This window comes from Dacryopinax primogenitus (genome assembly GCF_000292625.1).
Source record: "Dacryopinax primogenitus strain DJM-731 SS1 chromosome Unknown DACRYscaffold_5, whole genome shotgun sequence".
In the NCBI taxonomy this organism is placed as follows: domain Eukaryota; kingdom Fungi; phylum Basidiomycota; class Dacrymycetes; order Dacrymycetales; family Dacrymycetaceae; genus Dacryopinax; species Dacryopinax primogenitus.
In genome coordinates this window covers 940547-960457 of record NW_024467202.1, presented here as the reverse complement: position 1 = coordinate 960457, position 19911 = coordinate 940547, and the positions used below count along the sequence as shown (strand labels likewise).

At 53.5% G+C, this 19911-nt stretch overlaps 9 protein-coding genes across 9 annotated transcripts; 5 read left to right on the top strand and 4 right to left on the bottom strand.

The window, feature by feature from the left end:
• Positions 1–93: 93 nt before the first annotated feature.
• Positions 94–494, bottom strand: DACRYDRAFT_105922 (uncharacterized protein; the record flags this gene model as incomplete). The annotated part of the gene is made up of 2 exons (XM_040768167.1): positions 94–368; positions 428–494. 2 exons carry the CDS (start codon positions 492–494, stop codon positions 94–96), a joined length of 342 nt encoding a protein of 113 aa, XP_040630661.1.
• A 50-nt stretch (positions 495–544) lies between these two features.
• On the top strand, positions 545–1843 carry DACRYDRAFT_77488 (Deoxyhypusine synthase; the record flags this gene model as incomplete). Its single annotated transcript, XM_040776274.1, has 3 exons — positions 545–771; positions 827–1300; positions 1364–1843. Exons 1-3 carry the CDS (start codon positions 574–576, stop codon positions 1841–1843), a joined length of 1152 nt encoding a protein of 383 aa, XP_040630660.1. The 5' UTR covers positions 545–573.
• An 84-nt stretch (positions 1844–1927) lies between these two features.
• DACRYDRAFT_105920 (UAA transporter) lies at positions 1928–3310 on the bottom strand (the record flags this gene model as incomplete). Its single annotated transcript, XM_040768166.1, has 6 exons — positions 1928–2161; positions 2251–2463; positions 2512–2727; positions 2778–2842; positions 2886–3125; positions 3229–3310. 6 exons carry the CDS (start codon positions 3308–3310, stop codon positions 1928–1930), a joined length of 1050 nt encoding a protein of 349 aa, XP_040630659.1.
• A 208-nt stretch (positions 3311–3518) lies between these two features.
• DACRYDRAFT_49430 (uncharacterized protein) lies at positions 3519–4622 on the top strand (the record flags this gene model as incomplete). Its single annotated transcript, XM_040774899.1, has 2 exons — positions 3519–4187; positions 4242–4622. The coding sequence occupies 2 exons, from the start codon at positions 3519–3521 to the stop codon at positions 4620–4622; spliced, it is 1050 nt and encodes a 349-aa protein (XP_040630658.1).
• Positions 4623–5418: 796 nt separating this feature from the next.
• On the bottom strand, positions 5419–6466 carry DACRYDRAFT_49105 (Rcd1-like protein; the record flags this gene model as incomplete). The annotated part of the gene is made up of 5 exons (XM_040774882.1): positions 5419–5554; positions 5607–5896; positions 5944–6058; positions 6109–6259; positions 6322–6466. The coding sequence occupies 5 exons, from the start codon at positions 6464–6466 to the stop codon at positions 5419–5421; spliced, it is 837 nt and encodes a 278-aa protein (XP_040630657.1).
• Positions 6467–7675: 1209 nt separating this feature from the next.
• Positions 7676–8606, top strand: DACRYDRAFT_21221 (uncharacterized protein). Its single transcript, XM_040772298.1, has 4 exons — positions 7676–7816; positions 7909–8101; positions 8159–8250; positions 8310–8606. Exons 1-4 carry the CDS (start codon positions 7687–7689, stop codon positions 8399–8401), a joined length of 507 nt encoding a protein of 168 aa, XP_040630656.1. The 5' UTR covers positions 7676–7686; the 3' UTR covers positions 8402–8606.
• A 591-nt stretch (positions 8607–9197) lies between these two features.
• DACRYDRAFT_21220 (uncharacterized protein) lies at positions 9198–9709 on the bottom strand. The gene is made up of 2 exons (XM_040772297.1): positions 9310–9709; positions 9198–9263 (listed from the first exon to the last, which is right to left on the bottom strand). The coding sequence occupies exon 1, from the start codon at positions 9690–9692 to the stop codon at positions 9402–9404; it is 291 nt and encodes a 96-aa protein (XP_040630655.1). The 5' UTR covers positions 9693–9709; the 3' UTR covers positions 9198–9263; positions 9310–9401.
• A 4915-nt stretch (positions 9710–14624) lies between these two features.
• DACRYDRAFT_115090 (uncharacterized protein) lies at positions 14625–16069 on the top strand (the record flags this gene model as incomplete). Its single annotated transcript, XM_040769935.1, has 2 exons — positions 14625–14995; positions 15054–16069. Exon 2 carries the CDS (start codon positions 15086–15088, stop codon positions 16067–16069), a length of 984 nt encoding a protein of 327 aa, XP_040630654.1. The 5' UTR covers positions 14625–14995; positions 15054–15085.
• A 1289-nt stretch (positions 16070–17358) lies between these two features.
• DACRYDRAFT_21217 (uncharacterized protein) lies at positions 17359–19386 on the top strand. Its single transcript, XM_040772296.1, has 4 exons — positions 17359–17655; positions 17707–18053; positions 18100–18690; positions 19350–19386. Exon 2 carries the CDS (start codon positions 17767–17769, stop codon positions 18043–18045), a length of 279 nt encoding a protein of 92 aa, XP_040630653.1. The 5' UTR covers positions 17359–17655; positions 17707–17766; the 3' UTR covers positions 18046–18053; positions 18100–18690; positions 19350–19386.
• The last annotated feature ends 525 nt before the right edge of the window (positions 19387–19911 follow it).

Sequence of the window (19911 nt, the reverse complement as noted above, 5' to 3'; positions counted from 1 at the left end):
TTTGACTCATGCCCACACAAGAGCGTATCCTGTTAAACCTAGTTCATGTCAGCCAAACACAATCCACACAAAGCCTATCCCACACACCTTTCCCTACTTCTCCTTGACCAGCTTCTTCAGCTCCGCCCTCAGATCCCTCGGCACCCCAACCCAGTCCTTCCTCGTCAACGGCTCCTCAATCCTAAGATTAGCAGGCCACTTCTGCCCAGCCCTGATCGTTTCCCTCTTCTGCTCCAGCAGCTTGGAGATGAGCGTCGGTGCGTTGGCTTTGTTTGGCTGAGGGCGGAGTTCGGGTCGGACGAGCTTGCGAGGGACGCTAGAGCGGGGGAGGATACGTGCGAGTGAGGCCGGCGTGGGGCGCATGATAGCTGCGTTACCCTCCTAAGTTGTTCAACATCTAGCGAACAGTGTTCACTGCGCTACTCACCTTCACTAACGTCGACGTCGAGATAAAAGTCGCGAGAAGCGTGAGATGAAATACTTCCGTTCACCATGAGCCAATTTTTTTGGGCAACTTGTACACTATCATCGCCCTTATCGACATCGACATCGACGTCCACTCCCACATAACCGATGTCCCACCAACCCCAAGCCGCCACTGCCTCCGAAGCGGTGTTCAAGCCCTCTGTCGACTTAGGCGGGGAGCTGCCCGAAGTACGCGGCCCGGACTTCAACACCGACCTTTCCCTGGACGACCTGCTGCGATGTTTTGGCACAACCGGGTTCCAGGCGACAGGTATCTCCCGAGCGATAGACGTGATCAACCAGATGGTGAGTGCCTCGCACTCGCGCTCTTGCGCTGACACCGGCTGACGGGGGTCAGTAGATCTCCTGGCGGTTATCTGACGACCCCCCAGAACCAGACGAATCAGAGCACTACCTCGACCCCCTCATCCGGGAGCAAACACGGTGCAAGGTCTTCCTTGGCTTTACGAGCAATATGATCTCCTCCGGGGTGAGGGAGGTGATCCGCTTTCTCGTCCAGCACGGGTATGTCGATTGTCTCGTGACGACTGCGGGTGGGGTTGAGGAGGATCTGATCAAGTGCCTCGGGAAGACGTACGTGGCGGAGTTTGAGCTTCCGGGGAAGGACTTGCGGGAAAAGGGACTCAATAGGATCGGGAACCTGTTGGTGCCGAACGATAATTACTGTAGGTTTCAGGAATGGATCGACCCGCTTCTGACGAGGATGCTTGAGGAGCAGAAAGAGCTGGGCACGCTCTGGAGCCCGAGTAGCGTTATCGCCCGCTTGGGGAAGGAGATCAATGATGAGAGTTCAGTGTTGTACTGGTGCTGGAAGGTGCGTGTGCATGCCCCTGCCTGCTCTGGCCAGCTCACGCTCACGCACGATGATCTGACGCAGAACGACATCCCCGTTTTCTGCCCTGCGCTCACAGACGGCTCGTTAGGGGATATGATCTTCTTCCACTCTTTTTCCCACCCGGGGCTCGTCGTTGACCTCGTCTCCGATATCCGGAAACTCAACAGGCTGGCGTACGACTGCAAGCGCGCGGGGATGGTCGTCCTCGGGGGAGGGGTATGCAAGCATCATGTTGCTAACGCGATGCTCATGAGGAACGGGGCGGACTATTCGGTGTTTGTCAACACGGCCCAGGAGTTTGATGGTAGTGATGCGGGTGCGAGGCCGGATGAGGCCGTGAGCTGGGGAAAGATCAGGGGGGACGCAAAGGCTGTCAAGGTTTTTGCGGACGCGACCGTCGCGTGGCCGTTGATTGTCGCAGGGACGTGGGCGAGGAAGCATAGGGAGGCGGTGGGCAAGGGGGAGAAGGAGGAAGGGGGGAAGGAGAGGGGAATGCCGAAGCACGCGCATTTGCATGTATGAATCTAGAGTAATGTGTACACCTTTGCTTGTCCGGTCGTTCTTATCTGTCCATTCCCATCCGTGGGTAGCTCCCTGGCTGCTCGACTACTCCTCCTTGCCCATCTTCTCCTTCTCCTTCTCCTTCACCGCATCCACCACATCCGCCATCGCCATCGCCTTCCCAGGTACAAGCCCATACAGCACCGTCCCAGCACCGACCATCCCCGCGCCCAAAACAAGCTCCATGTTCCACCCCTCCCCCAGGTAAAGGACGTTAATCACCACGCTGATCGTTTTGCGCGCAGTGAGTATAAGGTTTACGGCCACGCTCGAGACTCTCTATTCGTGCAACCCAACACGACACGACACGAGGCGTTAGCCGTCAGCTAGATCTATAGCAGGCACCGGGAAGGGGGGGGGGGACGCACCGTCGTCAGCCGGTTCACACCCGCCACACACGCATACTGGCTCAAGACGTTCAGCGCCAACGCCCAATAGAGAGTCTTGATCCTCCATGTCGGGGAGAGTGGGAGCTTAGGCGGGAGGTAAAACGCGGTCGTGTCCTTTGATTCTGATATCGCTTGCAGGCCTGCGCGTATCGATGGGAGGAAGAGCATCCATATCGGGAGGGAGAGAAGGTGCTGTTTCTGTGTTAGCGTAAGGGAGGGGAGGGGAGAGGGGGGGCAGACAGTGTAGAAGAGCCCTTCTTGCCACTGAGGGCCGTACCGCTTATACGTCTCTTCCTGGCGCATGCCTAGGATTCCGGAGATGAACAGTCCTCCGAGGAGGAGCGCGATGCCCGAGGCGTAGTCTGCTGGGTTGACGTGGGTTGGGCTGGAGGAGGGAGCGGGGCGGGAAGAGAGGGTGGCGAGGATTATCCCTAGGGTTACTAGGAGGACGGAGAGCTGTGCGGTGGGGTTAATGGGGGACGGGAGGGGGAGAGAGGGAGACGCACTACTTGGAGCACGCTGTACTGCCTGCGCTTTATAAAGTACCCGAAGAGCAGACTTACGGCGAGCCCTGTGTGCGTGAGCAGGATCCAGGGGGAAGACAAGGTGCGCACCTCCGGAGCGGAATATGATCTGCACTGTTAGCGGGATGCGGTACTTGAATACCTGGTTGTTCATCATACTGACGAGAGTGACGAGGAGGACGTCGAGCACCCATCTGGTTAGAGGTACTTTGTGTGGTTTGAGGGATGGGATGAGGGGGAGTGATGTTCCTGGAAAAGGGGAGAAGATGAGGAAGGAGGGAAGTTGACGGAGGACGACGAATGATATTTGTAGGAAAGTGAGTGCGGAACCTGGATGGGGTTAGGATAGCCTGAGAGTGGGAAGAAATGGATCTGCCTATGTTGGGTGTTGATTGTAGGAGACGACCGAGTGACCAAGCGTTTGAGCAGCAACCTCCGAATACGAGAGTGAGTATGAGTGACCAATCGAGCAGTGTGGACATGAGAGCAGTAGGGGGTAATTGAGAGGATGCCATGCCTATGACTGAGATAGTTGCTGTCTACGTGTTGTGTATATTGACGCCCGTTGTATTTCCCATTCCATCCATTCAAGCGCCCATTCCAGACCCTAGTGGCTGTGTTCATCCACGTCGCGTGTTTCATTCCACCGCGTCCCTCATCTCTCTCCATCTCCAGAGCATGCGCATATAGACCATCTTCATCCCCACCTCTCACATTCCCACCATGTGGCTACCTATCATCATCGCATTCATACTCATATCATTATCATCACTCTACATAATCCTCTTCATCCTCTCATCGCGCATCCTTCCTCCTTCACCTTCAGAACTCACATTCCTCACTGCCTCTTCCCCCAACCCTCAGCCTCTTCCCTCCCTCTCCTCCCCCGCATCATGCGCACTATCAGTAATAATCCCCGCATATAACGAAGTACTCCGTCTTCCCAAAATGCTAGACGAAGCCATCCCCTACCTCGAGGAGCATCATTCATCTCGCGCAGCGCGTGCGGCGGAAGAAGAGCTCCAAGCCTCCGAGCCGGTGGAAGATCACCCAGTCGTACAGGGACAAGAAGGATACGAGATCCTCATCGTCGACGACGGCAGCAAAGACGCTACCACCGCCAGCGCGCTCTCCTACGCAAGCGCTCATCCCACCATCCCCATCCGCGTTGTCACCCTAGAGAAAAACCGCGGAAAGGGCGGGGCGGTCAAGCACGGCGTGCTCCATTCCCGCGGCGCTAGGATCTTGTTTGTAGATGCGGACGGGGCGACCAAGTTTGAGGATCTGAGGAGGGTGTGGAAGGAGTGTGCAAGGCTGGAGAGGGTAGGGGCGGGGTATGCGTGTGTTGTCGGTAGCAGGGCGCACTTAGTAGGCACGGACGCAGTGGTCAAAGTTCGTCTCTCCTCCCCCTCTCCCAGCCACCTGCACCCACTGACAAACGCCCAGCGCTCCCTGATAAGGAACATTCTCATGCACGGCCTGCACACCATCCTGCGCACGCTCGGCGTCGGCTTCGTCCAAGACACGCAATGCGGGTTCAAGCTCTTCTCCCGCCCTCTAGCGCAGCTCCTCTTCCCAGCTCAACACGTCACTCATTGGATGTTCGACGTCGAGCTTCTCATTCTATGCAGTATGCTCCGCGCCCCTGTGGCTGAGGTACCGGTCGGATGGCACGAAGTGGGCGGGAGCAAGATCAGGTTGGTGTGGGATAGTCTGGGCATGTTGAAGGATTTACTGGTTGTGAGAGCGAATTATGCGCTGGGGACGTGGAGGGTGCCTAGGATGCCTAGGATGCCTAAGGGGGAGATGAATGGCAGGGCGAAGTAGAGCTGACGATGCGTGCGTGCGTGCGTGCGATGCATGTACCTGCTGAGCTGGCACTGTTTGAGGAAGGTACGATGAGACCGGACGGAGAAACGGTGTTATATCATTCGAATATTCGGCGTTGACGAGCTGACGAAATGGTGTGGTGTGCGAGGCGTAGTTGTAGAATATACCTGCCCAGCTGGCAAAGTTTGAGCGAGTAGGAGAGAAAAAGTGTTATATCATTCAAACAAATAGCGTAAACTAGCCCACAGCCGAGGGAGAGCGCGCAAAGAACCTTTATGCCATGCTACTATAACCAGAAGACACGGAGGGAGGAAGAGAGGGAGAGCGGGAAAATGCCAGGCGTGAGCGTGAGATATACTAGTTGTACAGAGGTGGTTGAGGTGGTTGAGGTGGTTGAGGTGGTTGAGGTGGTGACAGGAGGGAAGGGGAGGATGCATAGGCGTGCGTGGGAGGATAGTACGGAGGGTCGTGCAAGGTACCGCCAGGGAGATTGGATATTGGATACAAAACAACAGAGGCGTCAAGGTTGTGCAGACGGAGAGAGAAGCCGGTAAGGCGAAAGCCGAAAGCCGAGATATGGGAGAACTAGGGATAAGACAAGAGTCGAAAGTCGGTCATGAGATATTGCGGTCCAGAATGGGCTCGTCCGGTCTAGCGCATAGGCGGGATGCAGAGCGCGAGGACGGGGGAAATGCTTGAGAAGGAGGGCGACTGGCTAGGGCGGCAGCCCGAAGTAGTCGGGTATAGATCACGAACTGATCTCGCCGGGGTGGCCGGCTCTGCCGTCCCCGAATTATTCGACTCGGTCGGACAGGTTGATCAGCAGCGTCGCGAGGCATCGTTTCGTTACGCTATCGCCCTTGAGCAACTGCGAAAAAGTGCCATCGCGCAGAGGCTCGGGCAGGCAGGCGCGGAGAGCTTCCCGAGCCCTGAATCAGCAGCTATTAGCATGGGATAATGTGAATGGTTCGAGGTACGCACCTCATATTGTCACTCAACCTCAGGTAGCATCGCACCACATGCTTCAACAGCCTCACCGCCTGACTCTCCACCAACTGTGACACCATGTTGCTCAGAACGGTGCCGACCGCATAGAAGCGCTCATAAGTGTGGCAGATGTACGTTAATCCCGTCTCGTCGAGCAGGATCTTCTGGACGATGAAGATCGCGACTGTTTTTGACAACTCCGACCCCGTCTCCATGATCCGCAGGCAGAGGGGGATGATCTCCGTGGAGAGCAAAAAGTGGATGACATTCGTGTTGTCATTTTGCTGTCATAAGTCAGCATGCAGTCCCAACAAGGAAAAAGCGATCGTACCTTGACCAGAGCACCAATGACGCCGAGAGACGTCAAGCGAAGGTACTCGAATGGTCTCGTTTTGGAGGTGGTGTTCAAGAAAGGATAGAGGAATAAGGGAATGTGGGCTGAAAATCTGGAATCAGCCGATATGAACATCAATCTGACCTCGTCCACGTGCCTGACAAGAAGAGTCCACGCGTCTCCGGGTGACTCGCAACGCATTGTAGAAGAGCAAGAGCATTGCACACTCGATTGGATGCATGGGCGGTCAAAGAAGGAGGAGAGAGCAGCGGGTAAACCGAGACAATCTCCTGCAGAAGGATGGCCATAATTCCTAGAAACGAGAATTGATGAGATCGAACCCTTGCGGCTTTTGGGGTCGCGTGAAACACGCACCGAAGGAATGCCAGAGCACGAGAGCAAGATCTTCAAATTGCTCTCTCTTCTTGCTCAGCTCTAAAAGCGCCGTCTCCCGAGTGGCAGGATCCATCAGGTCGATCGCGAGCTGATAGATCTTCTCCTCCTCCGCTTGCGATTGCATTTGCGGGGCACCGCCGTAGGAGACGGCCGTGCCCGAAGGCACTCCATTTAGAGCAGGAGGCGGCGAAGGATAGGTCAAAATGCGTGGTGCAGGCTGAAGACTGTTGGTATTCTGTGCCTGTGGATAAGGCACAGCGAAGTTCATATTGCGGATGAAGCGGAGAGAGGGGAGAGGAAAGGGAGAGGAGGTAGGGACAGGGACGGGTGGACGGGGATGAAAGGAGGATGAAGGGGATGACGGAAGCGACTTACAGTCCTTTAGTGGCTGCGGACCCATTTCCTTTCTTAGTCAGCTGCCCGTCTCTTCTTCGCAACTCACCACAACATCAACCAAAGGCTCATCGACGTTCTTGATCAGCTCTGACGATACGAGTCTAGTCTACAACGCGTCATTGTGCCTGGGATCGTCACAGCCTTTCAACCGCAGGTCCACCCAGGCCTCAACTCAATCGACCCCAGTACCAGTTTGATTGAGGATTTGGAAGGGAATATTGCATGGAGCGGATCTAAGGTAATTGAATTGTTTGCATGGTCGTATCCAGGAGTCTTATAGTACCAACGACGAGAGTGGGAGGTAGTTTCGTGTCGGTGACGCTGGCCGCTTCGCACTGGACAACGCACGCCCTGCATGACACCGTTTATCGGACACGCTGCATGACCTATACTATTTCAGACACATTATACCGAGTACTACGCAGCAGTTGTAACTGGTGATGAGCGCCCAGTTGAAATCAAAATGTTTGTACTCCCATAAACCCATGTTTAGCAAATGAGACTACATTTGCATTTGACAAATGCCTACTATGTATCCGCACGTTCTTCAACCCTCCAACTGTGACATTCAATAGATTTTAATAGTCGCTGCACAACTTGAAGAGAGGAGCAATTTGCACGTCGAGTGTTGTCACGTGTTGCAGCACACGCATCAGTGGATGATGGTGGCGGTGCCCAAACACTCTAAAGGGATTAAATCCTAATGACGTAATCTATGTTCAGGGTGAGATCAGAAGGTCGGCGAGGGATGAGGGACCGCACCGGGGTGTGGTCTCCTCCTGACTCCGATATCAGCATTCGCACGCTTAGGGGGTACGCGTACAACTCTTTACTCTCCTTCCCATCCCCTTATCACCTTTTGTCTTTCCTCCCCCTCCGCTCTCTATCTGAACAGGCCATCGCTATCATTATCAATTCTCCTACTCCAGCACTCTCCTCAAACTCACGATGTTCGTCCGCACTCTCATCACTCTCTCCGCTCTTGCGGCAACGACGTTCGGCTCTATCCTCCCCCAGCTGCCTCTTTTCAATGATGGAGATGTGACTGCACAGGCTGGATGGACATGGTCTGACTGTGGTACGTTTATCCACCATCATTTCTCTTCCTCAGCGACCCCTGTCTCTTATCTGCTCTGAGCGGTACACGCCCATACTGACTGTTCACCGCAGGCGATCCCTCCTTTGCCATCGAGGTCCAATCCATTGAGGTTACACCCGATCCCCCTGTTCCAGGGAAGAACATGACTGTTGACGTGGTCGGCACCGCACGCAGCTCCATCGAGGATGGCTCCTTTGCCGAGGTCACTGTGAAGCTTGGAATGATCCAGCTTTTGAAGAAGCAGTTCGACGTATGCATGGAGGCGTAAGCATTGTTTTCCTGTGTGTCTATTGCACATGTTGAAGGATGAAATGATTATAGTCAGAAGGCCAATGTCACCGTGCAGTGCCCTGTCGAGGCCGGACACTATGCGATCTCAAAGACGGTTACTCTCCCACGTGAGATCCCACGCAGTGCGTATCTCCACACTCCCGCGTTGACATCACGCTGATATATGTGCCCTCCGTCGCAGCCAAATTCATTGTGAACGTGCGTGGATCTACCCAGGACGATGTGGACATGATCTGTCTCGACTTGAGCGTCAACTTCGGCAGCAAGCCTTGAGCTACCGCCACCCCAGGTATCTTCCCACTACGGCGTCGTTGGCTTGGTGCCTTGGTGCACACGACATATATGCGCCTTGTTCTGACTAGTATCGTCTTCTCACCCGGTGATATGACTCCTGAGTCTCTTCCTTGATTTTCACGCCTCCTCATGCTGCAATGTAACTTATATGTTTGCAACCTGCAATGTTCATTATACATGCCCGTATAGTCATAGTGCATCTGTTGTTGCTCCCCATCCGGACGGGCTTGCGTGCCCGGAGATGGCATGTGTCTGTGATGCGAAGTCTGTCAACGATCCCTGAGTGCAGGGCGATCATTACATCGTGCCTCCGAGCTCCATCCAGCCAATTATGATCATTCTTGGGTGCTTGCCTCATGTGACACGATGTCGAAAGCGCTATGAACATATATCTCCCAAATGGGTACAGGCTGAAGGGCGTGCAGAGTATACACGGTGCCGGTGAGTATATGATCATCCATTGACGTGGTCGTGCCGCTCAGACTCCACAAGCCTTCGACCACCTCTCTCCTCCACCCACCACCGTTCCACCACCCCAACAATAAAATATGGCGCGCCTCTCCCGTTGTTCTTTCCACCCGGTGGGTGTAAATCCTCGTGAAGAAAACAGTGGCAAGCTCCTGGAGAAAACGAAGACAGACGACACGGCCCTTTGCTAGCGGTCATTTGAGCTACAACGGACCGATGCAGCTCGCTATCGCATTGGGGACCTGTTCAACGAGGGGTGGGATCCGTATAGTGCAAGGAAACGCCGACGTGGAGAGTTTTCGCTTGGAGCGTGAAGGAGGGGAGTGGAAGAAGTAATGAGAAGAACCTAGAAACGGGTGTCGAACTTGAACCAGTACGAGAACTGTTCGTGTGGTGGTCTAAGTACTGATTCAGAGTAGCTTGTACGCACGTTTCCGTCCTTCCGGTCATGTGGCTCGTCAGTGGCCAATCTACGTTTTCTGGGCCTTTGCTTTTCCCGCAATCGCGACCCTCATGCCCACCCGTATATTCCGCTTCTTGCGCCTCTCCCAGCCCCAATGACCCCCGGGTGGATTTCGCTGCTTTGATGGACAACGTCCTGCCGTACATGCTCCTCACTTGGATGTGATCCCATGTCAGAGGCGAATGACACAAGCTTGAGCACCACTCTTGCAGAACGCACTTTCGTGAGACTTCCTCCGACCGATTGAGGGAAAGCAATCAACTTTAGTCCACCGCTCATACCTCTCTCTCCTTCCCGATTCAAAAGCCAGCACGTACGACGATCCTCTGCCTTGCACATAACCTCAAACCAGACTTCAAGGGGAGTTACACCAGTCATCGTTCATTGAGAGGTGGTTGTTGACTGCGGCGAAAACAAAGGACTTGAGGGCTCAGATGGCGAGATACTGGTCTGTTCTCTCGAGTCTGCATTAGGAAGGTGGTAACCCGTTGGGGAAGGCGGTCTGCAGTAGTGCCATTCGACAGGTATGTGACGAGAATGCCCCCTGTGACAATCTTGCGTGGTCCTGAGGAAAAACACCCCCTTTGTAGGATCAGACATCAAACAAACTCAACTTGCTTCTTTGTTTGCATTACTCGGAGAAGATGACCACAGTCACGCACCTGTGGAAGTGACGATATCCCCTAGAAACCGCTCCCTCGCACACCTGTCCCTACCCCCTCTTTTTGGCCAAAGACCCTTAGAACAGTAACCACTCTTCCACCATATTTGGCCGCCTTGTTGTAGTACCAGTGAAACATATGTGGTGAACGACGATGGCATTGAGCATAGGTCCGCGTGAGCGGACCCTCTCTATCTAGGTGACTCCGTTAATGTAGGGATGGTATCCGTGAACACTATGTGCACAGTTCTTGCCAACACCAACCATCTTCCCGATCCAGTGAAAATGACAGAGTGGTACCCTCTGCAGCTGGCGAGGAGGATGGTAGTACTGCCGTTTAGGGTTAACGTGAGTATGATACCAAAGGTGGCAGTGGAACCTAAGGGCCATGACGAGTGCCTGGCTTTTGCTCTTATGTGTGTGGTTATGCGCATGAAGAATGTGTATATGCCAGTAAGTACCAGGACAGTCTTGTTCACCATAGCAGGCAGTAGGGTATCACAACTTAACTCCCTCATAATCATGGACGAGGATGGAAGCGACGAGGACATCATCGCTTCCATCCTCGTCCATGATTATGAGGGACATCATTGCTTCCATCCTCGTCCATGATTATGAGGGAGTTAAGTTGTGATACCCTACTGCGCATGACACGCTCAGATCCCTAGGTGCGCAGTTTGCACACCGACCTAACCCTTGGCTCACGATCTAGAGCTCGACACTCCCCCTCAAGCTGTGCCCAGTCCTAACCCTTCGATCAACAACTCGTGCTTGATGGATAGAAGCGGCTTGGTCAGGAGATCTGTGAGCATGAGGTCCGTGGGACAGTAGGAGAACATGCTGTTGGTCCGTGATCTCTGTGATCAAGTTCTTGATCCACAGAGCCTCTTTCGCTCCATGAGCTGCGGCCATGTACTCGGCCTCTGCACTCGATAAGGCCACGGTCGGCTGTTTCTTGGATGACCATGAGACTGCTCCTCCAGCGAGCATGGTCACATAACCTGAGATTGACCGTCGATCATCAAGATTGCTGCCCCAGTCCGCGTCCGTGTAGACCATGGGCTTGAGCTCACGAGGTCCGTGATCTTGCATGCCCGTGTACGTGATCTTGTGCTCACTGGTTCCCTTCAGGTACCGGAACACACGCTTGGCTGCCGTGAGGTGAGCTGGTCCGGGGTTGATTAAGTACTGGCTCAGATGCTGGACCGCATATGCAATGTCCGGTCTCGTCATCACGGTCATGTACATGAGGGAGCCGATCATGGCTTGATAGCATGCCTTGCTCTTCTCGTGCTCGTTTTGCTCGTGATCTGACATGTGCTCTAGGTCCGGGCAGTTCTCGAGCGTGAGGCGGATATTGGGATCCAAGGGGGTCCGTGTCATGTTGGCCTGCTCAAGGCCGAAGCGCTTGAGTGTGCGCAGGATGTGGCCGGTCTGCGAGATAGTGATCTGCTGCTTGGCGCGGTCACGGTGGATCTCGAGTCCCAGTGAGTAGTGGAGCTCCCCCTCGTCCGTGATCTTGAACATGTTCTTAATCTCGTTCTTGATGCTCATGATGTTTGCAGGTCTGGTCTTGGTAAAGACCCATCCATCATCTACGTGCATGGTGATAATGCAGAATGGATCCATCCGGATGAAGCATGCTCGGTCAGTCTCAAGGATCTTGAATCCCAGTTCTTGCAGCGTGCTCGAGAGCTTCTTGTACCAGTAATGTCCCGCTTGCTTGAGCCCGTACAGACCTTTGATCAGTCTACAGACCTTGTTCTCATGCTTGGGCTTGATAAAACCCTCGGGCTGGCGCATATAGAGCTCTTCCTTGAGCTCACCATGAAGGTACGCTCCGACCACGTCGATCTGGTGGATCTCCCAATCGTGCACTGCTGCATATGCTAGCAGGATCTGGATTGTGGTTGGCTTGACTGTGGGAGCAAAAGTCTCGAAGTAGTTCACTCCATGAACTTGGGTGAAGCCTTGGGCCACAAGGCGGCCCTTGTATCGTACGATCTCCCCTTCCTTGTTGCGCTTGATCTTAAACACCCATTTAGATCCAATGATCCTTGCGTTCTTGGGTGCTTCAGCCAGTTCCCAGGTGCCTCGCTGCTCGAGCTGGGTGATCTTGGTTTGCGCGGCCTCATGCCATTCCTTGGCATGCTCAGACGTGATTGCTTGTGCATATGACTGTGGCTCCTCTTGATCGTGGCTCATGTTCATGGACAGGAACGCATACTCAACTGCAATGCTTGCTCGTGCAAGATCAGCTGGGTCTCCTTCCATGTTCTATTCTGCATTCCGGCTCTTGATTCGAGCACTTGAGCGTGTTGGTGGTCCGTAATCCTTTCTTGGGCGTAGACGTGGAGCTGACGGGTCTGGGTCAGGTGCCTGATCTAGTAGGTCCTCGACCTCTTTCTCCTCGATCTTTTCACCTTCATCGCTCTTGTCCTTGCGCTCCCCCTCGATGGAGGTGATCTCGACATGGGGATCAGGTTCAGTGCGGCGGGCAAAAGTCTCGTGAAAGATCACGCTCCGTGATCTGCGGATAGTCTTGCTTTGTGGATCCCAGCATCAGTACACACCCTTCATGTCGGGCTTGTACCCGACCAAGATGCACTTGTGCGATTTGGAATCGAGCTTCTTGCGGGCCTCATCCATGATCAGCACGTAGCACTGACACCCGATCTGTCGTAGGTGTGTGAGATCTGGCTTCTCACAATAGTAGGCCTCATATGGGGTGGTCTCGAGTCCGTGAGCTGGGCTCCTGTTCTTGAGATAGATGGATGTTGCTAAGATCTCTGCCCAGAGTCCTTTTGCAAGCCGCTTCTCCTCGATCATGCACCTCATGTGCTCAACCACAGTTCTCTGGCTGCGTTCAACTGTGCCGTTCTGGGCTGGTGTATGTGGTGCAGATGTGATCAGGCGGATCCCAGTCTCGTCCAGGAAGGTCTTGAAGTTCTTGTTCATGAACTCACCTCCATTGTCAGCCTGGATGACCCGGATCTGGTCTCCTGTCTCAAGCTCGACCATGTTCTTGAACTTCTTGAATGTCATGAAGGCATCGCTCTTGTGCTTCATGATGAAGATCCACATGTAGCTTGTTGCATCATCGACAATCGAGAACGCATACTCGCTTGAGCCAATAGATCTGGGGAACGGGCCCATGAGATCAAGGTGGACCTTGTGTAGGCGCTTGTTCACGCGCGTCCGCGGTCTGTCATGGGTAGGGAGCAGGGATCGGTGGTGCTTGCCCATTGCACATCCCTCGCATACGCACTCATCCGTCTTCAGGTCAATCTTCATGCCCGTGACCATGTTCTTGGTCATGAGCTGGCGGAGGTATCCAATGTTCAGGTGGCCGAGGCGCTCATGCCAGGCCATGACGTGATCAGATGCGGCAACATAGACATGGTCTGTCGTGGTTCTTTTCTCGGTCTTGAGAGCAAGCTTATACAGATTGCAGGTCAAGAGCTTGCCGGTTGCGACAGCCGTTCCGTCCTTCTTCCGCATGACCAATCGTCCTCCCCCTATCTCGGTCTTCATGCCGGCAAGATCACATCGGGGGATTGAGAGTAGGTTGATGCCCGCATCGGGGGCATGGATCACATTGTTCAATAAGACCTTGTGCTCAACTCCATGATTCATGAACATGATATGGACAGATCCTCGTCCAAGGACCATGTTTGGCTTGTCCCCTAGTCCGAGGAGAGCAGTGTTGGTCTTGGTGTATTCCGTGAATGAATCACGGTCTGTCGCTATGTGGGTCGAGGCTCCCGTGTCTGCGAGCCAGTCATGTCGCATGAGCTGGTCAGAAGTCACGAGCATTGCCCGATTTAGCGATAGAAGCACACTGTCAGGTCCTTCGGTCTTCTTGCTTCTTTCCTTCGCATGATGCGCTCGGTCCTGGTTCTTCTGACGCCAGGGTGGGGTCTCGCCAGCACGACCACCTCCTCTTGAGTAGCACTCGTTCTTGTGGTGCCCGGTCTTCCCACAGTTGAAGCACTCATCCTTGGACCGGTCCTTCTCTTGACCGCGTCCTGCTCCTGATCCTCGACCTGATCCTCGACCTCGGTTCCCTCGCCCGCACTCTCTGGTGTAGAGCACGCTTGCTCCCTCACCCTCGCCTGATGCCTCCTTGCGGAGCATGTACTCCCCAATCACGGCTGAGATCACGGCTTCGGAGCTGGGGTTTGGGATCGAGTTGTATCGGCTGACAAAATCTCGCCATGTATCAGGAGGGAGTGACGTGATCAAGATCCATGCAAACTCCTCGTCCTTGATCTGTGCTCCAGTCTGCTGAAGCTGGATCCGGAGCTTGCAGAGCGAGTTGATGTGATCCTTCATATCGGTCGAGTCGTCATAGTGTGTGGTGTTCAGCTTGCGTCGGAGGATCGCATAGCCGAACTGTCCCTGGTCTTGCATGTACGTGCATAGACAGTCCCAGATCTCCTTCGAGGTCTCATACTGAATCACGTTCAGGAGGATCTCGTCATCAAGTTTGTTCGTGATCTGGTTCTTGGCCTTCCGGTCATGCTTGCGCCATCTCTGGACCTCAGTCCGATAGGCAAGTTGCTCGGTCTCGCTCAGGCCTGGTGCTGGCTCGGGTGGTCTCTCAATTTCACCTGCCACATACCCCCAGAGGTCTCGCTCCTCGAGTATAGACTGCATCTGGAACTTCCACGAGATCCAGTTCTCGCGGGTCAGAGCCTTGACCGTGTACTTCACGGTGGTGGTGGTGTCTTGCTCACCGGACATGATCTAGGGGTGGATGGCTCGGATCGATGATGGATGCACCTGCGTCTAGACAGGGCTCATAACCTGTGGTGAACGACGATGGCATTGAGCATAGGTCTGCGTGAGCAGACCCTCTATCTACGTGGCACGCTCAGATCCCTAGGTGCGCAGCTTGCACACCGACCTAACCCTTGGCTCACGATCTAGAGCTCGACAACATATCCCTCCGTTTTTGTGGTTAATGATCTCTTCTGCCGTGCGTGTGCTCAGCAGCCATATAAATAGGCGCCTGGAACTGACCTGCCTTCTCTCAGCTCCATCTTCAATCTGCTCCATAAGAACTCGCATGCCTGGACCACCGATGCTCCATTATAACCCGGCGGACAACAACAGCTATGATTGGTTGAGCAGGGTTCCCCACGACGTCTGGCACTACCTGTTTGCCCTGTGCTTCGATCAAGACCAAGGAAACGGCATTCTCAGTTTGATGTTCACGTGTCGGTACATGCATGAAATCGGCGTCAACTATCTGTATTCTCAAGCGAACATCTTCTTCTCCGGCCTGGATGGGAACTTAGTCCAATACACCAGGGGAAACTACCTCGCCGCCTCCGAGTTTGTACTCAGGCACTGCAAGGCTATCAGAGACGTCATGCTCCTCTGCGACGACGAACCTTTTCTTCCTCGATTCAGTTTTGTGTCAACGATTCCACACCTGCGCAGTTTGAACCTTGTCACCCTTGATATTACTCAAGATGTTCACACATTTCTCCTCGGCATTCCCAATCTATCATCTCTCGGTTTCCTGCGTTGCTGGATCGAAGCCGGTAACAATCTATTCGAACTTCCTCCTCAACAACATGTGGGCCTCCAGTGCCTAGAAGTCAGCACGCTGAATGTGGCGATCCGAGATCCCTTTGGCGAGGACATAGCATGCCAGGAGTTCATGGCATTTTGGACGGCATGGGTTGGTCCTTCTCTCAACATGCTTGATTTTGAAGGGCCTCTCTTCAGAGTATTTGGACATGATGAGATCAATCATTACGACAGAGCTTCAAGGAATCTGCGTTTTTTGGAGCCCTTGTTTGCAAGCATTCCAGCCACGATCACGCACCTGAAGCTGTCATTAACGGCTATGGACTCCGAGGCCCTAGCCGGTCTGCTTGCCAAACTGACAAACTTGCGTGCGTTCATATGCACTCAGCATTCACCAGATCTTCCCGCTGCCCTTAGCCGGCCAGTCTGGAGTGGGCTTTCCAATCTCACATGGGTGTCTGTAACACCAGAATATCTACAAATAATTTGGCCTCTTGCCTATGCGACGCTTTGATCCATTGGTATTGTCATCTATGCTACAAATCTAACCGCTGAGTAGGTTTTGCGGTGTCGTAGCGCCCATTCCGAGGTACTGGAGAATTTCATCACCTGAAGGAACGATATTGATACTGATACACTCATGCCCTTTTGTAGCTCGTCCACAATTGCTTTAAGCGCAAACAAATGGAGGAAGTGAAGCTTCATTTAGGAGATTTTGAGTGGTGCCAAACGGTTGGTCCCTGTTAATCGATGTGAGCACGTCTGACTGGATAATCTAGAGCACTCAGGTTTTCGATGATACTGTCCTGGAACCGGCACTCGACGGCGATATCACGGTCTCGGAACCCAAACCCGATGGCAAGCCCAAACCGAAGAAGAAATACGACGTGAAAATGTCGACGGTGCCACTCGTCGCTCACGAACGGATTCCAAACAATCGCCTGTTTCGAACGTTTACTGTAACAAGACATGGGACGATAGTCGACACCAAGAATCACGCCTGGTTGGGAGAGCCACTTCAACATTCAAGGCAGCAGAAGATTCAATACCCTGAAAGATGGGCGATGGTCTATGAGAATCATAGAGCCGTTGCGGCTTTGATTCCTGCTCCAACCATCGAGAATGAGTCCTGAACAAGCTCATCCGTGTTCAACACAGGGAACGAGTGAATCGTCGTACCTTTCATTTTGCTTTACATATCCTTGCACCCTCATTTGTGACTGTCTTCTATTATTCCTGTGCCTGGAACCAGCACACTGCTACATAGATACGTCATGCTTGCTAGTCTTAGTAGTACAATGGATGCAGGTCAAGCATGGCTTTGAGCCGGTCTGCGCCCGCGAGTTGGGAGATGTGGATCCTGGGCCTGAGCAACCATGTCGCGCGCGATCTAACATATGCTGTGAAATCGGAGGGATTGCGGATATATATAGTCGCAGACATGGCAATCGTGGTCCTCAGGTTGAGGAGACCTCTAGGTTTGTTGGGGCTGTCTACACAGGGGCATATATCTTGGTTCGTTGAGCACGTCCCAACGCGTGATATAGACGGCGATTTGCTCGTTACATATCAAGGACAGAATCCGCCGTTGCATGGAACAGCGCCGAAGGCTGGGGCGGTCGCAGGAGAGCGGGGACGTGTGTTCGGCCCCCTTCGCACGATTTGCTTTCTTTACATCTCCACTTAATCAAGCATTACCCTTTTCGGGCGCGTCCGCGATCCGTACCACGCGTCGACCACGTGATACTACGTGTCATCCCCTGTTCCCGTGCAAACCATCACCATCTCTCTGAGATCATTCCAAAATACCACGTCTGAGACGGCATCTCCTGCATATATACTGACGAGAGGGCAAAGCAGGATCAACCTTGTATCTCAACCATCGACTCGTTACTGCGTGACAGCGGCAAAAGCTCATACCCGATTACCTCGACGCAACCTGTCCTGCTCTTTATGGATACATCTTGTCTCCGAGCTCCATCTAGCTAATTATGATCATTCTTGGGTGCTTGCCTGATGTGACGCCATGTCGATCGCACTATGATACTATATTTTCCCAGGGGACAGGCTGCAGGACGTGCAGAGCATACAGGCTTGTCGGTGAGTATATGATCACCCATTGGCGTGGTTGTGCTGCTCAAACCACACAAGGCTACGACCACCTCTCCTCTGCCCACCACCGTTCCACCACACCAACAACAAAAACAAAACATGGCGCGCCTCTCCTGTTGCTCTCAGGGTGTAAATCTTCGTAAAGGAGCAAGTGGTGAGCTCCCGGAGGAACCAAGAGAGACGATACCCCCTCTTGCTGGCGGTCGTGTGAGCCACAGCGGACGCTCCAGCTCGCTATCGCATCAGGAACCTGTTCAAAAAGGTGGAAACTCCGTAGAGTGCAAGGACACGCCGACCTGGAGAGTGTCTGGTTGGAACGTGAAAGAGGTGAACAAGCAGGAAGGAGCAATGGCCAGAATGCAGGAATGGGTGTCGTGATTGAACCAGTACGAGGGCTCTTCGTGTTGTGGCCGAAGTACTGATCAAGAGTAGTTCGTACACGCGTTTCGTCGTTCTGGGATGTCGCTTGTCAGGGGTCAACCTATGTTGTCTGGGCCTTTGCGTTGGGCCTTTGCTTTCACACAATCCCCACCCCCTCACGCCCACCCCTATCCACTTCTCCGAACACACACGAGACACTTGATAGCATGCAAGATGCTTAGTGCTACTGGATATCGACATGGTCCGATGATATTGACCATCCCCTCGCTCTTCCCCCTCCCTGCACCTAGTGTCATGATAACTTGAACTGAGCTCCAGTATGCTCGATATTGGGTTGTTTAGGCATCAGGGCTACCTGAGATTGGACCTTCACCCTTGATGCAAGATCTGAACGGCCCAGGGAAAGCAGTCGACTTCACCCCACCCTTGATACACCTCTCTCCTTCCCGATTCAAAGCTTTTCCCGCAGAGAGCACGTATTACGGCCCTCTACCTTGCACATAACCTCAAACCGGACCTCGACAGATATTCAAGTGGAGTTACACCAGTCATCGTTTAGCGGTGGCTTTGACCACGGTGAAAGCAAGGGACTGGAAGGGTCGGATGGCGATACAGAGGGCTGTCCCCCGGAGTCTGCGTCGAGGAAAATGGTATGGCCGTGGTTCAAGACATTGCCATCGGGTTTGGGTTCCGAGACCGTGATATCGCCGTCGAGTGCCGGTTCCAGGACAGTATCATCGAAAACCTGAGTGCTCTAGATTATCCAGTCAGACGTGCTCACATCGATTAACAGGGACCAACCGTTTGGCACCACTCAAAATCTCCTAAATGAAGCTTCACTTCCTCCATTTGTTTGCGCTTAAAGCAATTGTGGACAAGCTACAAAAGGGCATGAGTGTATCAGTATCAATATCGTTCCTTCAGGTGATGAAATTCTCCAGTACCTCGGAATGGGCGCTACGACACCGCAAAACATACTCAGCGGTTAGATTTGGAGCATAGATGACGATACCGACGGATCGAAGCGTCGCAAAGGCAAGAGGCCAAATTATTTGTAGATATTCTGGTGTTACAGACACCCGTGTGAGATTGGAAAGCCCGCTCCAGACTGGCCGGCTAAGGGCAGCGGGAAGATCCGGTGAATGCCGAGTGCATATGAACGCACGCAAGTTTGTCAGTTTGGCAAGCAGACCGGCTAGGGCCTCGAAGTCCGTGGCCGTTAATGACCTGACCACGGTGAAAGCATGGGACTGGAAGGATCGGATGGCGAGATAGAGAGGTGTCCCCTGAAGTCTGTGTCGAGGTGGTATGGCCCGTTGGAGAACGTGGTGCAATTCGTCATCTCCCTGGTCTTCCCGCTGCTCTTAGCCAACCAAACTGGAGCGGTCTGTCAAATCTCACTCGGGTTTTTGGAACATCTAGGAACCATTTGTCCTCTAACCTGTGCGGCACTTCAATCTATCGGTGTCATCCTCCATGATGAAAAGCCTACCGCTGAGGTGGTTATGCGGGGTTGTGCGAGCAATTCCAAGGTACTGGAGAGTTTCATCACCTGAAGGAACGATATTGACACTGATAAACTTGTGCCCTTTTGTAGTTCGTCCACCGTTGCTTTGAGCATGCACAAATGGAGGAAATCAAGGTTCATGTAAAAGATTTCGAGTGGTGTCAAACGGTTGGTCGCTGTCAATGGCTGTGAGCAGCTCTAACTAGATGTACTAGAGCGCTCAGATGTTCGATGAGACTGTCCTGGAACCGGAGCTCGACGGCGCTATCACGGTCTCGGAACCCCAACCCGATGGCAAGCCCAAACCGAAGAAGAAATACGACGTGAAAATGTCGACGGTGCCACTCTTCGCTCAC

What these genes read in the sequence shown, in the direction of transcription:
- DACRYDRAFT_21221 (XM_040772298.1), top strand. Translation starts at nt 7,687, where the DNA reads ATGTTCGTCCGCACTCTCATCACTCTCTCCGCTCTTGCGGCAACGACG. An exon ending in ATGGACATGGTCTGACTGTG is followed by an intron (nt 7,817 to 7,908) that starts GTACGTTTATCC and finishes TGTTCACCGCAG; the next exon opens with GCGATCCCTCCTTTGCCATC. An exon ending in TTCGACGTATGCATGGAGGC is followed by an intron (nt 8,102 to 8,158) that starts GTAAGCATTGTT and finishes AAATGATTATAG; the next exon opens with TCAGAAGGCCAATGTCACCG.
- DACRYDRAFT_21220 (XM_040772297.1), bottom strand. Translation starts at nt 9,692, where the DNA reads ATGTGCAAGGCAGAGGATCGTCGTACGTGCTGGCTTTTGAATCGGGAA.
- DACRYDRAFT_21217 (XM_040772296.1), top strand. Translation starts at nt 17,767, where the DNA reads ATGGCGCGCCTCTCCTGTTGCTCTCAGGGTGTAAATCTTCGTAAAGGA.